The sequence below is a fragment of the Scleropages formosus genome, chromosome 8, assembly GCF_900964775.1.
Source record: "Scleropages formosus chromosome 8, fSclFor1.1, whole genome shotgun sequence".
In the NCBI taxonomy this organism is placed as follows: Eukaryota; Metazoa; Chordata; class Actinopteri; order Osteoglossiformes; family Osteoglossidae; genus Scleropages; species Scleropages formosus.
The window spans coordinates 9,613,183-9,635,271 of NC_041813.1; the positions used below are offsets into that span (position 1 = coordinate 9,613,183).

The 22,089-nt window shown below is 41.6% G+C and overlaps 2 protein-coding genes across 7 annotated transcripts in view; one reads left to right on the forward strand and one right to left on the reverse strand.

Moving 5' to 3' along the window:
- vstm4a (V-set and transmembrane domain containing 4a) lies at positions 1 to 10,138 on the forward strand. Of its 5 annotated transcripts, none has more exons than XM_018724891.1 (9): positions 1 to 251; positions 1,539 to 1,934; positions 6,614 to 6,667; positions 7,323 to 7,430; positions 7,600 to 7,633; positions 8,114 to 8,232; positions 8,375 to 8,439; positions 9,624 to 9,745; positions 10,012 to 10,138. In XM_018724891.1, exons 1-9 carry the CDS (start codon positions 56 to 58, stop codon positions 10,097 to 10,099), a joined length of 1,182 nt encoding a protein of 393 aa, XP_018580407.1. In that variant the 5' UTR covers positions 1 to 55; the 3' UTR covers positions 10,100 to 10,138. The 5 variants fall into 5 exon arrangements, with proteins under 5 accessions (XP_018580407.1, XP_018580409.1, XP_018580410.1 ...); XM_018724893.1 differs by having other exon boundaries at positions 2 to 251; positions 8,375 to 8,430; XM_018724892.1 differs by having other exon boundaries at positions 5 to 251; positions 8,375 to 8,430; positions 9,621 to 9,745.
- A 3,554-nt stretch (positions 10,139 to 13,692) lies between these two features.
- wdfy4 (WDFY family member 4) overlaps positions 13,693 to 22,089 on the reverse strand; it is a 52,660-nt gene continuing 44,263 nt past the window's right edge. Inside the window, exons 53-63 of one of the 2 annotated variants that reach the window (XM_029254219.1) lie at positions 21,884 to 22,037; positions 21,660 to 21,751; positions 20,358 to 20,570; positions 19,977 to 20,109; positions 19,092 to 19,249; positions 18,820 to 18,978; positions 18,529 to 18,708; positions 17,300 to 17,482; positions 16,719 to 16,812; positions 15,861 to 15,972; positions 13,693 to 14,410 (exon numbers count right to left, since the gene is read on the reverse strand). In XM_029254219.1, the coding sequence (XP_029110052.1) occupies positions 14,344 to 14,410; positions 15,861 to 15,972; positions 16,719 to 16,812; positions 17,300 to 17,482; positions 18,529 to 18,708; positions 18,820 to 18,978; positions 19,092 to 19,249; positions 19,977 to 20,109; positions 20,358 to 20,570; positions 21,660 to 21,751; positions 21,884 to 22,037 (1,545 nt within the window). In that variant the 3' untranslated portion in view covers positions 13,693 to 14,343. Of the gene's footprint in view, positions 14,411 to 15,860; positions 15,973 to 16,718; positions 16,813 to 17,299; positions 17,483 to 18,384; positions 18,709 to 18,819; positions 18,979 to 19,091; positions 19,250 to 19,976; positions 20,110 to 20,357; positions 20,571 to 21,659; positions 21,752 to 21,883; positions 22,038 to 22,089 lie in introns of those variants that run through there. The other variant, XR_001964834.2, reaches the window with a different exon arrangement.

Consider the following 22,089-nt stretch of genomic DNA (forward strand, 5'->3'; position numbering starts at 1 on the left):
GGCCCAGCTCCAGTGCAGGAAATGACATTTCCTAGAGCGTGCAGGGAGGGGAGCGATGAGCGCGAGGGTGTTTCTAACTGGGAACAGAGCAGGCACTGTTTCATATTACACACAAAACAGGGAAAAAAAAGGAGAGAAGCCCGGGGAGTGCTTTCATTCGAGCCGTTCAGCTGGGGCATGGAGCCCGTGGGTCTGCAGAATGAATATTTCTACAGTGTTCTTAGTTCTCCTGACTAGGGCGCTAATGGCAGGTAAGCAAATGTCATCTGTCTGACCTTGCGGTGGGTAGCATTCATAGGGAACGCTCTCCGTTCGTATAACATCATCGGTCAGCCTCTGATGCTTCAGTAACAGACTGACAGAGCTGACGAGAAAGCTCCAGCGTGCCAGTTTAAGAGAGATCGGATTGAAAACTGAAACGGCGATGTTTCACGAACAAAATAATTACTCAAGATGTGTTAAGAAAGACGACGTTTCTTTAAGGAAGGTGTGCATCAGAAAAACGAGAGCCGAACGTTGACCCACCGATGAACCAGTGATATGTTTTCAATCAGCGAAGGGGAACCAGCAGCTAACAGTGTGCAGCTACAAAGCATTTTTCTACACGGTTTGCCTAGATACATCTGGGTGGGATTGTCTTGTTTTTTCTGCGCGTCCCATTCCACAGAATTCCAGATTGACTTCCATTCCTCTTGCTTTGTGCGTGAACAAAGAAGATGTCCTTAAGAAGATTAGCTGCTTACGGAATGTGAAACAAAGGGCAGAGTGGTGCAGGGACAAACAGAATGAAGTGAAAAATAAATAAGAGAAAGACTTGTTCCAGATGTGCACAGATGTTTCTTCCTGGCTCTTTGCTCGTAGGGGAGGAATGAGATACTTTGCACTTGCAGACAGTCTGTTTGCACTGGCAGGCTCCTTCCCTCCACCATCACACGCACCGATCGCCGTGCAGACGTGGGGACATCCGGGGATACGTGTGCTTGAAAAGTTTATGGTCTCCATATCAGAACAAATGAGTAGGCTACTTAGTGCGTGTCACTATCTTTTTTTCTTTATTGTATCAGCCCTAACAGCTTTGAATGGAAGCAGTATTGACATTAACCAGCAGTCGCATTAACTCACATATTAAATAACAGTTAGGAAGACCATTGTTGTACCGAAATACTAAGAGGATGAGTACGTAATTGCAGATTTTCAGGGTTGTAGCAGAAAGAAATGTGGTGTCATAACCTCACGACCATTGGCCTGGAGACCGTTTCAGAAATGGGCGGGGATCCAATTGTATGTGGTTGAACGGGTTGACAAGAATTTTGGGACTTTACTGCCTTTGTTGCTCGAATTAAAGAAAATCTTTCTTTGCTCTACCCCTTACCAGCAATGACATGAACATAATGTAATCCTAGTCTGCAGCTATCAGATGTTAAACGGAAATGTCATGTACTGTAGTACAGATGCGGCAAATCATTGTACTTTCGGATCCTACCCGTATCCCATTGTGTGCAAACCACATGTTCCTTTGTGGGCTTTTCGGTTCCCAGAGGTGACTGAGGCCCTGAACGTGACCATCATCCCGGGGCCGATTGCCACAGCTCCCCAGGGGGAGAACACAACGCTCTCCTGCATGGTATCCCAGAGAAAGATGCCTACAAGCTTGCTCGTGGTGCGCTGGCTCTTCTCGCTGGAGGCGGGCCAGGAGCAGCTTATCGTTCGGCTGAATGTGCGGCGGGCCGAGTACTACGGCAACTACACCCGGCGCTTCGCCCACCCCAAAGTGAAGTTTTTCCAGGAGAAAGAGGGCGAGACCTACAATCTGCTGATTTTGAACATTTCCAAGGAAGACAGAGGCCACTACACATGCAAGGTCCAGGAAATCAGGAAATACCGCAACCGCTGGAGAGCCTCCTCCAATGGCACAGCCACCACAGAATTGAGAGGTAACTATGGTAACAGCCCTAACAAGCTTTTTTAGCATCTGGCAAAGTGCTGAACTGTGTTCATTACATGGGTTACATGATATTGACAGTTTGGTTTCAAAGGGGTTTCCTATAATAGATGTATGCTTCCTTTCGTAAAGAGTGTGCAAGGCCCGGTGTGGGGGTTCCGATGTACGAAAGTAGGGCTACAGGACATTTCCCTCAGCATTTCCATCAGTCCACAGTGGCTAAACTCTGTCCGACAACTGTTCACACATTAGTTCGTATTATCCTGCTTTCCTGGTACAGTCAGATAATATCCCAAACCGGACATCGAAGCAATGTCAGGTACAACAGCTTAGGGAGAGCTAGAAACAAAGCCAGGCAGAATACCAAAGTGAACTGCGAAAACCAAGTCGGGGGCAGCTAATATTTGTCCAGTGAAAATGGAGTCGGATAGAACATAAAGTCAATTAAAACAACATCAGGGGAAGCAAGGAGCGGACTGCTTATTGCAAACATGTCGTACAGAAGACCATGGTGAGCTGCTCGGAAAGTTGGCCAGCTGGCAGCGACTGGGTAGCAGACGTGGCTGAGCTGTGGGCAAACTGCAACGATCGCAAGCAAAGACTTTCAGTTCCTCAGAAGCAATAATTTTTATTATTGTTTATTTATTTAACAGCACAATAGGGCACCACTGGGTCACAGCAGCATAGAGACAGGAACAACATAGAGACTGAAAATACTGTGGGTATATATACATAACTCAACAGATGGGCAAAACAAGTGTTACGATATGTCAGAGGGTGATCCAGTAGCCCTATCTAAGAAGTTCCAGAAAACATTTATTAAGCAGATCAGATGTTACTTTTTCTAGGAGCAGAAAGCTAGACGTTGGGTCACCTTCATATTTATAGAGGTAGCTTCAGACATGGATCATAACAATAAAACACATTAAGAGAAATATATGCTTTGACATTCCATAACTTCATCAAAAACTGAATTTAGCTTGTGATTTAATAAGAATATCGCGGCAGATACATCATTGTTTCCTGAATGGTTCAATGAGCACTGTTCCGGTAGGTTTGTATTGTGTCCCATCATATTCCCACAAAAAATGTATCAAAGCTTGTATCAAAGTGTGTAATTTGCATTACCAATGACAATACTCATAACTAAAGGAAATAGTATTTTACTGTAAAGTTAAAAGATAAAAAAGTAAGAAACAAAATTCTGCACCACAGTGCCGTCCGGCCTCTTTGACACTTTTCAGCCGATAGGTCGGGTCCATCTGCACCATCGTGTGTATTTTATATATATTTCCATCAAGAAGTTTTCTGCCGCCAAGAGAAACAGTCATTAGGGTTGACATGTGCAGCGCCTGGGCGTGCTGAGATGACAACACAGGGTATCTTGGCACAGACATTACAGAAAATATTGACATTGGCTTCACCAGGACCTTCCCTGCTGAATATGCAACGCAATGCTTTGTATGCATTATCACACCATTGCTGCTTAACTCAAACAGGACACAGCCCCAAGTAGGACATTTATTGCTGAAGAGGTTCTGTTCAGTCTGTGAATGGTTCCACTGAACCCTATATGACGAAAGGAATGCTTAGTTGCAAATCTGCAAACTACTTGTGGTGAACATGCTGCCGCAACAAGCGAATGTTTCCGTCTGTAACATGACATATCCCACAGTGTGTCTCTGACCTCATGCGAGCCAAATGCCTTTTTTCATCTCCAAACAATAGTGTGTGAGTGACACAGAGAGAGAGTGTCCCACTGATGCATGGATGAGCGACCCATTGTAAGTAGTGTATCTAGCAGCGTAAGTCACCACGGTGAATAAGGTGTGTTGGCTGGTAACAGTACATAGTATCCATTGTAAGTCGCTTTGGAGAAAAGCGTCTGCTAAATAAATAAATGTAAATGTAAATGTAGTGAAGGAATGACAAAAAGGCAACAGCCAGGACAATATTTTTCTTAGTGAGACTCAATGTGATGTTTTGAGAGCATGAAATACTCTAAAGTCTTGCGCTGCTGAAGTCTTTACATGGTGATGGGCTGTGGTAGCAACAGCCTGTGGAGGGGATGAAAGCCAGTGAAAGTCTTTTGTGGGGGGTGCGCTACGGTGAGGGTGAAAGCATCTACTGTGAACAACCACAGCCATAGTGGAAACAATAGTGAAGTACAGTATAGTGGTCTGTAGTGGTAGTGAAGGTACATTATCTACGGTGGTGAAGACCTCTGAAAGTAAGGAAACTATGTGGTGGAAGTCAAGGTCTTAGCTGGTGGTGAAGGCCTCTGTGATGGTGGTAGAGGCCTTTCCGAGTTCCTACTGAAGTCCTGTGATGGAAGCGCAAAGAGTGCACTGGAAGAAAAAGGGTGGAGGTGAGAGCCACTGCTGGCAAGCTGTAGTCAAACAAAGCAGAGGAGGAAACACTTGACCACATACACACATGCAAAAACCTGCTGAGTCTCGGTGGCACAGCGAGTAGCACTGCTGTCTCACAGCACCTGGGTGGTGTGAGAGGATGTGAGTTTGGCCCCTGCTCAGTCTGTGTGGAGTTTGCATGTTCTCCCCATGTCTGTGTGGGCTTCCTCCAGGTGCTCTGGTTTCCTCCCACACTCCAAAGACATGCTGTTCAGGATCCCTTATAGTATGTGAGTGACAGAGAATGTGTGTTCCACTGATGAGTATGGATGAGTAAGTAGTGTAACTAGCAGAGTAAGTCACCACGGTGAATAAGGTGTGTGGGCTCATAACACTACACAGAGTTCATTGGAAGTTGCTTTGGAGAAAAGTGTCTGCTAAATAAACGTAAGTGTGAAGATAATTCAGATATTCCTTCTTCAATGTTTCGTCACATGAACATTTAGCTTCCAGGCCCGAGTACCTCTTTGCTAACTTAGTTTTGTTTTTTGCTGGTTTGCAGGGAAATTGTGCTCAAGGCTGCCTGTCATGCAAGGCTTAGAGAGATGTGCTAACTTCAAAGAGGAAACACAAATCAGATGTGCAGTTGTATGTGGTCTCTGGACTAGGCTTCAGCCTTTATTTGACGTGGTCTGTTTCTCATTGGACTACAAAGATTTTTCAAAGAGGGCACAAGCAGCAGATTCTGAAAGGCACACCTTGCTTTACTCAGAAGTTTTATTAAAGCCTAGGGTTGGAGTATACTAACCACAGATTATATAAAAACAATGTTTAGTCCGGTGAACCAGTGAAGCACTGGGATGTTGGTCACCACACAACATACACAGCTCACATATGTCATGTTTCCATCAGAGCAGAGGTGCTATATTCGATAATCAGAAAAGCTGTGAACTGAAACGTCTGGTGAAAGCTTCTCCTCTAATCGATAGGATGAAGATATTCAGTGACAGATTGTGGGCTTGGTAGGTTTACACCACAAAGCTGAACTGGATAGCACGGCAGCCACGAGGTACGCATTCTGTGTGATTCTGCTATTCCGTCTGAATGATCAGCAGTACTCTCATTAAACACCGCGACATTATATTGACCAGCAGCTTGAAGCCAAATTTCAACAGATGCATGGAATTTAGAACTTTGGTTAGTGCGCTGCATAAATCAAATATATGTTTGAAAAAGATAATTCAGCACACAAGAAATTGAAAATATACAGGATGAACTTTGGACAAGCCTACATTCCACAAAAGCTCCATAAATATTCTCCTCTGTTAAAGACAAGGCAGTGAGTGATAAATGTCTACAAGTATCATCTTGAGTGTATAATTATGGGAAACTCTTATTTCATTATCTTATGGAGAATCCTCCAAAGCAGAAGTGCTGTTCAGTTATACAGTAGCACCACCCTGTCACTGTATCCATTCCAAAAAGCCCCTCAATCAAATTTTGGAGATTTTAAAACTGCACATAAAGTGTTCATCACTGTGAGGCTTCGAACAAGCGGGGCACGCAAATCTCCTCCAATAACGTGTAATTTTTCATCAAGTCCGACTCCTGTTCTTTTTCTACTTTTCATCTTGACACAGAAAATGATGGCACACATTATTGCAGAGGTTTAGGCCATGAATAATGACACAATGACTCGCTAATAAGTCGTACTGGGGAGTTTACACAGCGGAAACAGCCTTTTTATAATAACTGTTTATCATCTCCTTTGTGAAAGAGATTTATTAAAATCAATCTTTGGTGGCAAAGGCTAACTATGGAAAATGGTCGATTTCTTCTCGTAACTATAAAGATGTCCTTTTCTGTTATTACTCTAGGATCATCAAGGACGTTATTTCACCAGGCAGAAACAAAATTTAAATACTGTGGGTACTAAAGCACACCTCTGAGTAGAAATGCAATACGGTATGTTGTCCATTTAGCACAGTGACCCCTTGTGCTGAGTACTGTGACTGCCTTCCACGACCAGCCAACAGGGCCAGGATTTTGGACCCCGATCAGGGAAACTCAGGGTTCATCATGTCTGGTCTTCTTGTCCTCAACTGCCAGTGGTTTGGGTATTTCTGGACAGTGCTCTGGGCGTGTGCCGTCACAAGCGAGCGATTCCGGAAGCAAGAACTTAAAAAAGGAATACATTTCAGATCTTGATATTCCACGTTGCTGCATCTGCAGTATAATTCTTTTTTCATTTCTGCAAAACATGTAATCACGATGCACTGTAATGACAGCCGCTGAATTTTTTCTCCTCGTTTTCCTTCAGTGCATGTCTTACCGGTGGCTGAGAGCAGGGATGGAGTGTGGCGTTTGTTTCAAGGTGAGTTTCGTACTCTCTTTCTCAATATTTTGTTTTTATCTCTAAAACATAAACACACACATTTTCCAAAACCACTTGTCCCAGGCAGGGTAGCCAGGAGCCTAACCCGACAACACAGGGCGTAAGGCTGGAAGGGGAGGGGACACACCCAGGACAGGATGCCAGTCCATCACAAGGCACCCCCAGAGGGATTCGAACCCCTGACCCACCAGAGAACAGAACCTGGCCAAACCCACTGCGCTACCCATCACTTAAACAAGTCATGTTAATAAAAAGGGATAGTTTTTAAATTCTCACACAAAACACTATTGCATTTGGTAATTTGTCCTTTAAACATTTTCTCAGTCTACAGCAAAAGGGTCTGGCAATCAGTTAAGGAGAGAATATATAAATCAAAATTTGGCCAAAGGAAAACCAAAGCTCCCAATCTGAGAGAGGACCACACAGTAAATGTCAAAGGGTGATAAAAAACAGCTTTTGGGAAGACTAGCCATTTCCCTGCTGTGTCCTGGATCACAAGAACAAACCCCTCTTTGTAATTGGAGCACTGCCCATAGAAATATCATTACAAGCTTCCCCCATTTTCTCTCCTCTCACGCATTGAAAGCAGACCACCCCAAACAAGACGTGTGTCTACTGTGCCCTTGCCTTTCAGACGTGTACCTCTGCGCCGTGCTCATCTGCTCCACTGGATTGCTCTGCATGTTCCTGTTCACGGTGATCCTCGCGTGCCAGTACCTTCAGAGAAAGCGGCGACTGAAAGGTCGAGCACCACATTGAACACAGGAAGTGCACGCTCATAGATCGGAAGTGTATTTGTACCACCTTCCATAAAACCAAGAAACACATGTTCTGCAAGCAGTTTATACCAGTAAATCGCTATTTTAAATTGTTTAATAAACGTGCGATCTATTTCTCTCGTTCCTTTGCAGCAAATTACTGTTTGGTCAAGTGTCCACAAAACAGGTAGGCCCCTTCCTCGGTGACAAACGCAGAAGCAGAAAGACTTCTTTGAAAATAAAATGAAATGGCCACACAGATTGTTTGTTGTTGCCATGGAAACACTGAATCGGTTTCGAAGCTAAAAGTGGCCTGTGTGAGTACGTATGTGGCATAGTTCCAATTGCAGCTATCATCAGCCCACCAATCCCAAAGCCAAGCGATACCATAAATGATACCAGAACGCACCTCTAAGGTGACAGCTATGATGTGCTAACAACTCATGTGTCAAACAAACCTTGGATGTCAACAACAGCTTTTCAACCTAATGACTCTCTTGCTCTCTCCCATCTGAAACTGATTTATTCTTTTAAAAGATATGTGGCTAAAATGGAGGCACAAATGTACACTGAAAGTTTCTTTTGTTTTACATGTTTCTGTGAAACAATGACATGTGGTTCCACACCCATGGCGCCTGCACTCCTACTCCATATACAACCCTCTCAGCTCAGGGGAAACAGTTACCAGCATTCTCAGCTCATCTCCTGGGATGGCCAAGAAAGACAAGAAACATAAGCAGAAGTACATACAGGCTGCAGAGACACCACCAGAAATACCAGCCAAAGGTAACTGAAAAGGGACAAATGATTATTATTATTATTATTATTATTATAATGCCATCATGAGACACAGTTGATTATATCATTGCTTTGGTATGAATTCACGTTTGCTTTTACACTAAATATCGTCTTACTTCATGTTTTTCAGCACCCATTGAAGACAAGCTGCGAAAACCCAAACTTTTAAAGGCACAGACAAAAAAGGTTGTTGTGGTAAAAGTCCTTGTTTATTTTTTTCTTCCCAGCATGCATTTCTACTAACACCACAATACCACAATAATAAAATACCACAGCAATACATGAATCACAAGTATCGAAACAACTGATGGCAATGTATGGTGACAGTTCCAGCGGTTAAATACGATAATAAATCAGCTCTGTTGAGCTGGAGTGCCAAATTAATATTTTTATTTCCATTTTGCAAAGTTATCTTTGAATTTTCATCTACCCAATTAATCAACCCACCTCAACAGGACAATTAGCTAAATCCAATTAGAAAAATAAAAATAATTTATTGTATTACGCATTTTTACACATTGTTGTTGCTACTTTTATTAATCACCGTGTTTCATCTTTTTGTAAAAAATTGCACGATGTTTACGTCTCAAGTTCTCTTGCGCTTTTCTTCATATTTTCAATTGAATCCTTACAAACGAGAAATATGCAAGAGGGTATTATATGCCTGCTCTCATAGTGCAGTATTGTTTGTGCAAGTTATTGCTGTACCTTTTCCCATTTCTGTGACTGCTAATTTTATTTTCTTTTATTGCTTTCCAAAACGCAATTATTTACTTAGCGTGCTTCGTCTTTATTGCGTTAAATTTACTGCAAAAAGTATCATAAAAACGCTTTTAAAAATGAAGCACGGTACGGCTGAGGAATGTTGTGTGACCGAACTCACGGAATTCCACGGTACCATCAAACCCAGACCTAATCGGATGATCGTGCAGAGAAGCCCAGGCCAGCGTACAGCAGGGACAATCGGATTAGCAGCTAATGAAATGAAACATGTGGCCGATGTGATTCTGCAAAAGCCTCTGATTGAATCAGCACGGCTCGGAGGGGATTCGAGGACGGGGGGCTCTGTGACGTTCCAGAAGAGGCCGTATGACTCCAGGTCAAACCTCCGCAGGTGTTTAGGTGGCCAACTCTTCCAATTCATTTGAAGTACAGGGAGAACAGGCAGCTTGATTATTTCAGTTAATGAGGTAAGTGGATTCAGGGAAACAGATGTTTTCTTTGAAGACCATGGATTCACACGCCACGCTTCCTTGTGAGGGCAGCAGACAAACGTTACAAACGTACCTTCACACGTTTACATTTGTACCTCCGAAGCCAAGAGGTGGTCATGGGCTTCCGAGGGGTCAGTTAACCTGTGCCCTTTCCCCTTCCAGCAGCCGAAGATTGCAGAGGAGAACCTGACCTACGCCGAGCTGGAGCTGGTCAAACCACAGCCGGAGACTAAATCCACAAGCACAGGAACCGTGTACGCCCAGATCCTCTTCCAGGAGAAGCACCTGTGAGCGTGGCTGCACCTTCGCCAAAACTGTGTCTATTTATAAAACACCTTCTGCGCCCTCAGTGTTTATTTTACTGTGCGCGTTCTAACAGAGAGACATATGAACTTAACATATGTGTACTGAACCAGTGTAAATAATATTTTTACTTGCTTAAATAATTTCTATTTTTAACCCTGTGCATTTTCAGTTCAGTCTTACACGTTTGCAGTAATACAGGAAAGGATTTGCCAGCATTCACTTACGAAGGGCACATTCCACATTACAGGAGATCCGCGACTGACCGAAGACTACGGTGTGTTAACTTTCTTGTACACCACTTCAGCACTATCACTCGTAACGTCCTTTGCCTATAAATACGATCTACGGAAACATTTGCGATAATAATAAAGCCATACTCCTTTAATCTCTTTTGAAGTGTTATTTATGCACATTTAACAAATAATGACCACAAGCGTGCGTGCAAATATGTGAAGGTCACAGACTGGAAAACGTGTATAAAAAAAAAAAAAAAAAGAGAACTGAGAGTGAGACACCCGCAGTCATTAGGGCCACATTAGAGCAGGCATCCTGGTGCCGGGCTGAAGCTGCACACCCTCCCATCCTGGTGTCGTCAGTGACTGCAATGAACCCTCTAATGGTTACATTTATTAAAAATTATCCTAATTGTAATCTTGCTTAATAATTAGCTTTACAGTGCATTATAATTGGGTTAGACTACAAGATGGTTCTGCCTAGGTGCTATAATTTATTTGATTTAATTATTCGAAGGATCCCAACAGTTTGACATTTAATATCATAAAACCACTGGTGTATTAAAATTGAGACGTCCATTGTCTTTTAGAAGGTCATCTGCTTCTTCTGAGAGACAGATATATGGTGATTATTTTCCGCTCTATTAAGCTCCGCCACTTAGCACAATTAGCGGTGTGTGCAGAGGTTAAAGAGAGCCTCCTCCCTCCGTCGCTGCTCACAGCACATATCCACGGCCAGCTGCACCTGCCCTTCTCCACAAAGTACACAAGGCCTGGGGGGGGACCACTGAGTTTGGCATCTGTCCAGCAGCTGTCTCGTTCGTCTACCTGAAGGGCAGACCCCCAATGACAACCAACGTCTTTACCGTCTTTTTCACCGAAGACCGGCCCCTTAGGATGTCCTTTAAAAAGTTTTTCCATCGCTGTTGCACATTTTGCCTTCCTACATTTTCACTACACTTTTATCTCCCTTTCTTCCTTTCAATGAACTGGAAGAAGAGCCGTTTATGGTGCTTATTAGATTTTTTTGGTTCCGTCCCTCATGTGGTGCTATTCTTACAGCAGCTTCATGCAGAAGAACTAGTGAGCATAGGCAGATTGACTTGGTCTCACACACAGGGGTCAAGGATTCCCTCAGGGCACCGCAGCACATGTTCAGAATCAACACTTCTCTTTATAGAAAACCTATAACCCCAAACCCAAGTCCAGGAACCGCTGCCAGACAGCCAGAAACACACTGCTTTGTTCCATCACCAAAAACATCATGTTTATGTTGTGTGGGAAACTGAGACAGGAAGAGGTTTCCAGGAGACTGTCCTGTAACAGACACAATAGATCTTTTGTGGAAGAGATTGTTCTAGCTTGTGAAATATGATTCCCATCTCAGTTTGCTCAAAAGCTTTCATGACTAAGTTGTTCCACGGTCTCTGTTGCAGATGCATGTGAGGAGGTTTAAATTGCGCAACATCAACATCCCACAATAATACCACTTTGACTGATTTACTGTCCCTGTACTGCAGGGGTACAGTACTAGTCAAAATCTTTCTGCTGAAACTATGAGGAGAGTCATCGTAGCAAGAAACTGATGTTCAGTCTACATTCTGGTTTCACATGAGAGCTTCAACTGCTTGGCCTGCCTGTCCTTTCACGAATGATTCATATATCTTGATGATGGCAATTAGCGAGCGCAGCTCCAAAGGCAGGAAGCATCGCCATCATTAGGAGGGCATTCACGGGGGAAGCTGCTGCTCCCTTGTAATCAAGACCGTAATTCCCCTCCCTCTCCATATCAGGAGAAATTAGTACTTCACCGGGTTCAAATCTTTACCATTACACCGAGGAAAAGTAACTGAGGTTTCATCAGAAGATCCAGTTAAGTGCTAAATATGATTTCCTTTGGCCATACACTGTCATTTTGCACAGAAGCACACAATTCATTGGGAATCAACAAATTCCTTTCAGTTTATACATTTTACACGCTAGTGGATTTAAATGCTTTTCGTCAATTTTTCTTTCCAAAGTTTAATGATCCCTTGGATTAACCTGTAGAAAAAATAAAACAAATTAAAACTACAATGTTTTTTTAATGACCCAAAACCACAAGCCCACGATGACCAGTATAGAAGCAAATGTAGGATTTTGAAAAATTGTTTCAAACTGTACATTTGTTCACGACATTACCTTGAGGGAATGGTTATATGGTAGTTTTACAAAGTAATACACAGCATTTTATGCAAATTAATTTAGTCATTAGCATTTAAAGAATTTAAAGTTTTAAAATTCTGTGAGGAAAAGACACTTTTGCAACATTGAAGAAAAGCCCCAAACCGCTATTCAGTTTACTGAAGGTCAATACATGAAACTAATGACAAACATCTGGGTACAATCAGCACTGATCTCTGCTGGTAAATATGAAAACTGTTCAAATCCATCAAGGTTTTATAGCTTTCATATGTTATTTAATTTCTGCAGATGTGAAGAAATTTATACTAAGTGGAGTAAAATGGTTTCTGAAGCTATTCCGGGAATAAAATAAAATATTTTCTTTTAATAAAGGTTGATATTGGGTGGTTTTAGGTTTCCTGAGAAAAGAAAAAAGTCCTGCTGTTAATGCTAGTGAATTTACACAGGGGATACAACTAGTAGGTGAAACAGGAATAGGAGGAAAAGGCCCGGATAGGAGCAACTTGCTCATTCTGAACCAAAACTGCTCATCTACCCTAGGGTCATAATGCAGTTGTCTTGTCATCTACAGGAAAACAGAATGCAGCTTCTCATATTGTTTATTACATTTTTATTTACTGTTGGGTAAAGGTGACAACAAAATTCGGTGTAGTGCAGTGCACAGTGATAGGCACTTTCAGCAACTGGCAGCTGGATGCAATGTTACCTCCTGACACTGAACCACAGACATCATATTATCCATTTTACATTTCCATCCCTGTAGCAACAAACCTTCTGCCAGTTCCAGGTTTGTGTAATTATTCCTGTACTGTTTCCACAGTGTTTTCATTTTATATGGGTCCTCTGTTTATTCGCCTTCAGGAGTGGGAACCATATGAGTTTAATTATGCGCCAAAATGCACTTCACTAACGCAAAGGAGGGGGAGGCTTGGCAAGCTTCTGAGCCCTTCACTTAGTTCTACTTCCATCAAAACAAGTTAGGGGAGGCGGATGACACCCAGGCAGGTCACCTGAGAACTGAATCAATCAGAACGGTGGCACACAAACACCCTAACTCCCATTAGCTTCTTGAGCTGCTAGTCAGTATAGAAAGGCAAATAATAAAAGAGCTTGGGTAAAAATTGTCACCTAAAAAATGGACACATTCCAAAGATATATACAATAAAACAATTCAAAGAAATCCATAAAGCTATCTATCTGAGCCATTAATCGTTCAGTGGTTCAAAAAAGGCGCTCAGTGGTGTCATCTTCATAAATGAAAATTTATGCTGAAGCATATTTGTTTTGCATTTAACATCAATTATTTTGTTTTTATTTTATATTAACATTATAACGAGAGAAATGCCAAAGTTAGTTCTTCACAAGAATTACTAATGAAAATATACAGAAATGTGCAGAAGTTAAACAGTTAAACCTGTTCCCTTCCTTGCCATCATTTTTCTAAATCCCAACCCATGTTTGGTCCAACTCCAAGTAAAAATTTATAACATGGTGACTCAATAAATCTGGAGCCATCTGATTTATTTCCATTCAATGAAGCAACAAAATCAACCATAATTAAAAAATGTACATATTCAAATCAAACACATGCAAACATTTTTACAAAACATTGAACATTGTTTTTCAGGTGAATTTTAGAAAGAAGACTTGCACACGTAAGCCTGCACATACACAAGTCATCCTCCTTTATGTGATGAAGTGATGAATTGGTTGTGTTCACTATAATAAAAGAATCCAGGAGTCAATTTCTATACGAGAAGCAGTCCCTTGGATAAGAGCAGAAACCTGCTGCTCAAGCACAAGGCTTGAAGAGCCAGGGTAGAAGCCATGTGACAAAAACAATAATCTATGCTCAATTCTGCAGCTCTGAAGTCCAACAAGACTCATGGATAAATAAATCCATGCTCTGGGTTACAGATGTCCCAGCAGGCGGTAGGGCAGGTGAGCGGAACGGCTCTGGATGAAACTGCGGCATCTCTCCATGGAGTAGGCCCAGGAAATAGCTCAGGACAGTGAAAAAAATGAATAATCCTTTGAAACGTGGTAGTGCCCACCACTGATTACTCTAGGTATTTAATCTGACCTGACAGGGTAAAACATATGGAGGAAGGGATCTCTGGTGCATCCTGTGTTTTATTTTCGGTATGGGTACTTAACTGGGGTTACCCCTCACAAAACCAGCTGAAAACCCTGCCCCAAGCATCCCCCACCAGCAGAGTGCTGTGGGTCCTGGAGAAAACAAGGAATTAAAGAAAACTATCATTATTTTAGCTCAGTAATACCACCACAATATTTGCCACAAGTAGGCAATAGAGGAAACACTTCAACCTTTTTTAAAAGGACTGTTCATCAGCTATTATGAAAAAAAAATCTCATTTGGTGAAATATTCAATAAAAATGATTCTTCTAATTATTTATTTGTGCGAAAAAATGTCAAACCGTTTAAAAACGGCAAACTGAATTTTTAATTTTACAGTATTTTATTTTCCACTTGCACTGAAACATAAATCTTGCAATCTGTGAAGTTCTTCTTGGAAGTAAAAGTATGCTGGATAAAACAATAAAACTATTATCTATTCAAGGAACACATTGACAAAACCTTTGCAAAAGTGTTAAGTACAAAGAAACTTTTTCTTTTTTCCCCACTTCAGCTACAGCAGTATTGCTGAGGAGACTGTGGCATTTGCCACTTCATGCCATCAGCTACAGTATCCTGTACAAGAAATTATTTAGTTGTAGTATGATAACCATAAATGGGATTATTAAAATTAGTTTTTGATAATTAATACTGTCAAAACTACGTACTATAATTTTTATTATCATGACGTTAGATGATATTAATACAATACAGATCTCGAGAATTTAACAACTTTCAATATTTTATATTAACAGAAAGACATGCTATTCCTTATCTTAAGGTAAAATTTTCCTGAAAATTATGCTCTCTTAAGCTAACATCTTCAGTTTACATTAGGTCTTATCTAACACTGACAAACAGCATTCTCAGTGCTTTACACAAAAGAACAATAGGACAAAGAGTCTATTTCTTTAACACATGCAAAAATCATTACAGAATGTATTCTTTCTTAATATAAACACTTTTGGGCAATTAATTTACACTTCTGAAGTGAAGTCAACCTTTAGATCCAAAGGCAGCTCTAGCCACTACACTACCAGCTGTCCCTCAATGCTGTCATAGGGCAATATCTCACACACACACACACACACACACACACACACACACACACACACACACACAGTGACTGAAACCACTTGTCCCAAGTGGGGTCACAGCAAACTGGAGCCTAACCTGGCAACACAAGGCATAGGGCTGAGGGGAGGGGACACACCCAGAACATGACATCACTCCATCACAACGCACCCCAAGCGGGACTCGAACCCCAGACCCACAGGAGAGCAGGACTCGGTCAAACCTGCTGCACCACCAAGCTCCCCTGATAGGTGTTATTATTTATTTATTTATATGATGCACTTTTTGCAGCCTGTATACAGCAGGGTATTTTTTTACTGGGACAACCTCATTTTCCTTAATTGCCTTAACTTCTATGCTAACGGTAAGGACAAATTTATCTCCTCTTGGTTGCTGTTTGCTCACAGCATCAGAGCCTGGAAGACTGTCAGAGCACTGTCCTCATATGAGAATGGAACGAAACCATACCTAGACACGGCCAGGGCTGTGACGGCTGGGTTGTTCCTGTAACGGCGGCGGGAGACAGCCTGGCTGCGGTTGAGCTCCTGACACAGGACCAGGTGTCTCTCCCAAGCCTTACCTGAAGAAGAGCAAGAATTAGAAGCTGTTTTTATTTATGGTCAGCATGTTGTTAAATTGAGAAAAATACATCTAATATAAGCCTTCACTGTTATAAGAGGGGTTGTCCCAATTTAATTTCTACATTGTGATAGTTATATGCGCTGACGCGGTGCTGTAACCAATGTGTACTAAATTGGATTTGGGTATTATTGCTTTCTAAATTGCATGCCTAGTTCAGCAGAATTGCTCATCAGTGTTTACTGGCTGTATGTTTAATAACTTTCCCCATAATTCCTTGCAGCAAGCCCTAATGCTCTGCACAACTGACACCAACATTATGAACTTTTATCCGGGTCTTGTCTAGCCAGGCAGCTTGACTTCAAGGGGTACAGAAACAGTAAAAAAGTATAGGTGTAATCTGATTTATACAGAATATTGCTGAAGAAGGGATATTGCAGATTTTTTTATTATTATAATATTCTTTCAGATATGACGTGCATATATAAAAATATTTAACAATTTGTATCAGATTACAGACATGCCATAAATACCTTAGCCCTGATAATCAAAGAAAATCTCAGTAACTCACGCCTTTATGGAGCATATTAAATTGTTTTTCCTAGTCATCTCATTTTCAGTAGTTTTAGTGATCCTGTCTGGGCTGCTATCGAACCAAGTACAATGTGTCGGAGGAAGAAGAGACGAAGGAAATGGCTTTGAACACCAAGGCCAAGCAGTGTTTGTGGTGATGTGTGTCAGTGTTACCAGCTTCCTCTGGAGCTGCGAGAGCAGACTCATGGGATGACGGCTGGACATGTTCTGCTGGTAATTGTGTTCTGGAATATTCAGTCTTCCATATCTGTGCAGCAATACGAAAACAGGATAATAATAAGAAAAAAATAATTCAGCATAGAAACATATACCATCACATCTTGTGGCTACTAACTTCAAGGGCCAAGACTCCCATTTGACGGCTAATATAGAATGTGTCATGATTTAATAACTACACCTGTGTCTGCTAAAGTGAACATATGGTATCATTTATACACCGGTAGGCAACAACACCTGAAAATGGATGAAATCATTCAATTTGAAAATAACCATATTTAGATAAGCATAAAAGCTCCCTTAATAATGAAATATTTCTTTTTAAGTATTTTGTAAATATTTTGATGTGCAATATTCGGTCTAATTACTAACATTATTTTGATTAAATTCCAAGCTCCTGCGCTGCATTTTACCCAGCCTGGTAGGCTCTGTTAAGCATCACAAATGGCACTGTTAAATGTAATATCATGATGACAGAAACACGGTAGTGAACAAGCCCTGTGTATGATGTCCCTCACCCGGACAATGCCATCTGCGCAGCCAGTGACAATGACATTCCGGGAGTCCCATTCGTGCCTCTGTGTGAAGCAACAGCACAGGATGTTTCCCTCTGGACCGCAGGATGTGTTGATCCAAGACAGCAGCTGACCCTTCATGGTCCACAGGTACAGCAGTTCCCCTGCACAGGATGCTATCTCCCCCTGGTGAAAGCAACCACAGCCACATCTTGAACATACCATTGTGAAATATTATCAAAAATTCACAGAGATACTACAGGGAAAGGAAATGGCATGAAATTAAATTAAATGAAATTAAATACAACAAAGAAAACCAATGATACGTAAATATGTGTCCTTTAAAACAACATTTTTTTTCTCAAAATTAAGAAAGTTAAATGTTTCAAAGCTCAAAGTCCATCACACAACTGAAAACACAAAAAAATCAGTCTTACTGGAATAAGTAGGTATGTTGCAGCTCATGTTGAAATCAACCTACTTTTATTTCAGTATTGCTTCTGATATCATAAGAAGCTAATTGCAACATCTATAAAATAAATTGTTTTAGGGCATTCTGCATGCTTTCCCTCTTTTTCTTCAGTTCCTGTACTGAAGACCAGTATTAAAATATGCTGCTTTTCCTGTCTCTATGACTGTTAAGAGAACTGACCAAGATAAAATAGAAGCCCTCATATTACAAAGAAATGGATTTTTTTTAATGCTGACATTTAAAAACACTTTAAACGTAATACAGTTTTTTATCATTGTTGCCAACGCAGTATATCTACTTTCATCCTGTTCCATTTAGTTTAAGTGAACTATCCATAAATAGGCAGTGAAAGTTTAGAGTAAATATATGAAAAAGATAAAATTCTTCCAAAATTTCTATAAATGTCAACAGAATCTACAAATACTGCTACATATTTGCAAACTTTACATGTTGTAAAATATCTCTATTTTATATTATGAAATGAACACAACTGATGCTATTGACCAAAGGTTAATGATTATCCAGCTTGTAAGTTTTGCATGTAGTTTTTTGAGCACTGCAACCAAAAACCATTTCCTGATGACTGGGGGATGTCAAGGGAGTGTATGTCTCTAACCTTCACTGGAGATCCTCCTTTCCTCCTACTGACTACTATATTAATGCTTCCAGGAATGTGACACAACATTCACTGACAAATTGTTAGTACATGAGTGAAGACACTGGATTAAAAAAAAAACATGGCAGGACTGGGTGGACACACAGTGAGTTCGTTGATAGCCAGGGATGTCAGCGCTGCATTGTGTCCTGGGAGCTGGGTGATGTAGCTTAAATCCTCCAAGTCCCACAGAATGCAGGTCCGGTCCCGTGAGCCACTGACAATGATGCTATGGGCCTCAGAGGCCACTAGGCATGTGACGACATCCGTATGTCCGTACAGCACCTGAAAGAGAAGCAACATTATATTTCCTCTTACGCTGTCTTTGGTTGGTCTTTCACTGGGGCATCTGAATTGTTGTCGGTATTTTAAGCTAGTGGGCCAGATAGCCCCTACCTGCTTAATTTTCATGTGTTTCAGCCTGTCCTTGCTGATGGACACCTCCCATACACAAACCACAGTGCGGGTGCCTGCCGTAACAATGGTAGTTGGGTTCGGGCAGGCTGCACACAAAGCCCCACCCCAATCCACCAGGTTCTCACAGATAGCCATGTGCTAGCAAAGTGACAAAACACACAGAGGTCTTAGGTCACATATCCAATTGCTGGCTCTCAAAGTGTCCCACTGATAGGCACGTGTCTCTGATATCGAAATGTAATTTTATTTACCTTTTCTGTTCCATAGCTGCCAAAGGCACAGGTATTATCATGGAAACCCCATGAAAACACTGTACTCCATTGAGGAGGCATAAGGACTCTGTTTTTCTCCACGACCAGAATTTCCTTCTCTCCGCACACAATTTGCCCCACTGGACCTCGGGTGAGCTCTTGTTCCATAGAGGAGAAAACAGTCAGAAACACCTGATCTGCAATAGCAATAGCTGCAGAACTGTTGAGTGTTTATCCCCTGATTCAAAGCTATTGTATCCATTAGATATTAATTTACACTTTTATTCAAATTTCAGCTCACTCTCTAAATCCAATACTTAAACCGTAAAAAACTGAATTAATTACAGTCACCTCCATAACTGACCAATTTGTGTAGAAATACTGAGAAATCATTTCTATGCTCATATAGTTTACTCTACAGCCCCCTCACACACGATCTGTAAGACTTTCTGCACTCGCCATGATGCTCACATTCCAATTTATCTCTATTTATTTATTGATAAAATGACAAACTGAAACATAATATGCAAGAACACTGTTGAGAGGAAGTGGTCTAATTTCCCAGAGAGACCCTTTTGGGATGTGTAGATGATTAAATATACTGCAGTCGCAGCATCATAAAGATAGGTCCAACTAATGGAACAAGGAGCTTTCACACTGACTGAGAAAATAGCCTTGCAAAAAGTCCAGCCAGCATCTTCGTCTGATGCCTCATGTTCCCCATGGACTCAGCCCCATCTCGGGTATAACAGTTGAACAAGAGGACAAAATAATAAGGTCAAAAAGAATGATTAAAGGCTGCTCCCTGTGCATTGGCCTACGAGTCACTGCAAGGAGGTTGAGTTCTATGGAGTAGGGACCAAAGATCTGTGGCTGGGCCAGTACCTTTCAAGGGGTGAATAGAGGGCTTCAGTTTGTCCATCCTGAAGAAAAATGGAGGCAAGTGGCAAACTGCTGATAACTCCTTCGCAACAGAGCTCTTGTGTCCAGTCCTGGGTGGATGAGGCTTGGACAAAAGCTAGGAAACAGACAATCATTTTGCAAACATGGTTGTTGCTCCAATAGAGCCAGTCAAGAGAATATCCACTGAGTAGTTCTAATGATTAACAGAAAATGACCAGTAATTTAATGGATCTTTTTCAGGCCTTATTGGAAATGTGATGATCTTTACAAAAATAAGACACAAAGTAAGAGTTACACAGTACGTTACAGGAATGTTTAAAATCTAATTAAAGATTTTTTTTCTTTATTGCAGTGAATTAGTACCTGCTTTGGTATCTGTCCAAAATTACTAACGTAGCCTAGGATGGTGTGCTTCTTCAGTGGGTCTTTTAGGTTGTCTACATCCAGCTTCTCAGCATAGAAGTAGGGGTGGAAGGTGTTTATGGCCTCCACTGCGGCTGGGCCCTGCTGCTTGAAGCCGAAGATCAGGTCGATCCACAGGTGTAGGTGGGCACTCACATAGTCACACTCCAGAGCCTACAAGTACATTCCTGGGTCACTGGGGCCACAGAACCTTGGGTTCTTATATCAAAACTGGGGTGGCTGGGGTATATACACCTACCAGATCTGAAAATGCGGCCAGTAAAATTAACATCTGCATGAAAACAAGGTAAATTTCTACCACATGATTCATGTCTGGAACTGATTTTTCTCAGCAAATCTCCAAGAACACCACACGGTTATCTGAATCCTTAATGATTATTTTTTACTTTAACTGATTCTAGGCCATACAAAAATAGTCAAACTGACAATATCAGAATACCACAGTGGAGCGGTGCTGGGACAGAGTGAACGGAATGAGTCGTCGGGGCAGTGGTACAGCCCTGCTGAACCACATTACAGGCAGATGAGCAGAAAAGATGTGCTTGCTGAACAGGGTTTGGCTCCAAATCGCTGCATTGCTCCCAGAAGTTACAGATACCCTCCACCACTGTACTCCATTTACAGTACATGTGCTATGATTCTAAGTAAGGTTTCTACTGAGCAAAATGATGGAAAAAATAAACATTTGACTGTGGAAACTTCTTCACAGTGTCTTCATTTAATCTGCATATGAAAAACAGGCAGACAAAATAGCTCATTTCCCTCAAATTGGAAGCGATACAGATGGTGCTCACAAGGCAGTGAACTGATAAAGCCCAGGCTGTGGGGAGCTCCAGGCATAGAGCACGCAGAAGGAGCGCATTCATTCCAATAAGCAGCCCGTGTTAGTAATGGAGTTATGAGAGACTGGCAAAATTGTGCTCTCGCTGAATTGGCCTGTTATCGTGTAATAACAATGGTTCTAACCAGAGTAATGGGGGATCGTTGATGAACACAACAAGCGCTTGTTAGCTCAGAAACACAAAAGAAAAATGTATTTAAGTAAAATTGCCTATGACTTTCAACAGCCTTGCAATGAAACACATTGGGACAAACATGTTGACTGTTTTGTATGTTCAAACAGAAAAAACTATATCCTAAATCCACAGTTTTTAAGTGGAGAGTGTAAAACAGTTATATTATTGCACAGTCAGAAAGAAGTGAAAACAAGGATTGAGCCAAAGCACAGCCAGCTTTACTGACCTCCCTGTGCATTCGGATGAACTCCTGTGGGTCACCTTTTGCCCACGGCGGGAGAACCACATCCCCTAGTGGGGTTCCATCCTGCAAGCAGCCTTTAAGAGAAAGCAAACAGCCTCAAAAAAAAAAATACCTGGCAACCTTTTCAGGACATCATACTGTACCTATTTGACTGGTGGCAACATCCATGAAGAAAATAAACAGTGGTGAGGCAGAGCTGAATGTACCTAGCTCAAAGCTGTTGGAGTTGACCAGAAAGTCAGGCAGGTAGTAGAACTCTGGGATGAGCTCTCTAACATCACTCATATTGTTTCTAGAAGCAGACTCCCAGTCCTTCTTCACACAGTGAAACATTCGGTCCGCCACGTCAAAAGAGCCGCCCTGCAAGGGAGTAAAGTGTCAGTGCCTTAATTTAAGCACTTGAGTTTGTAGT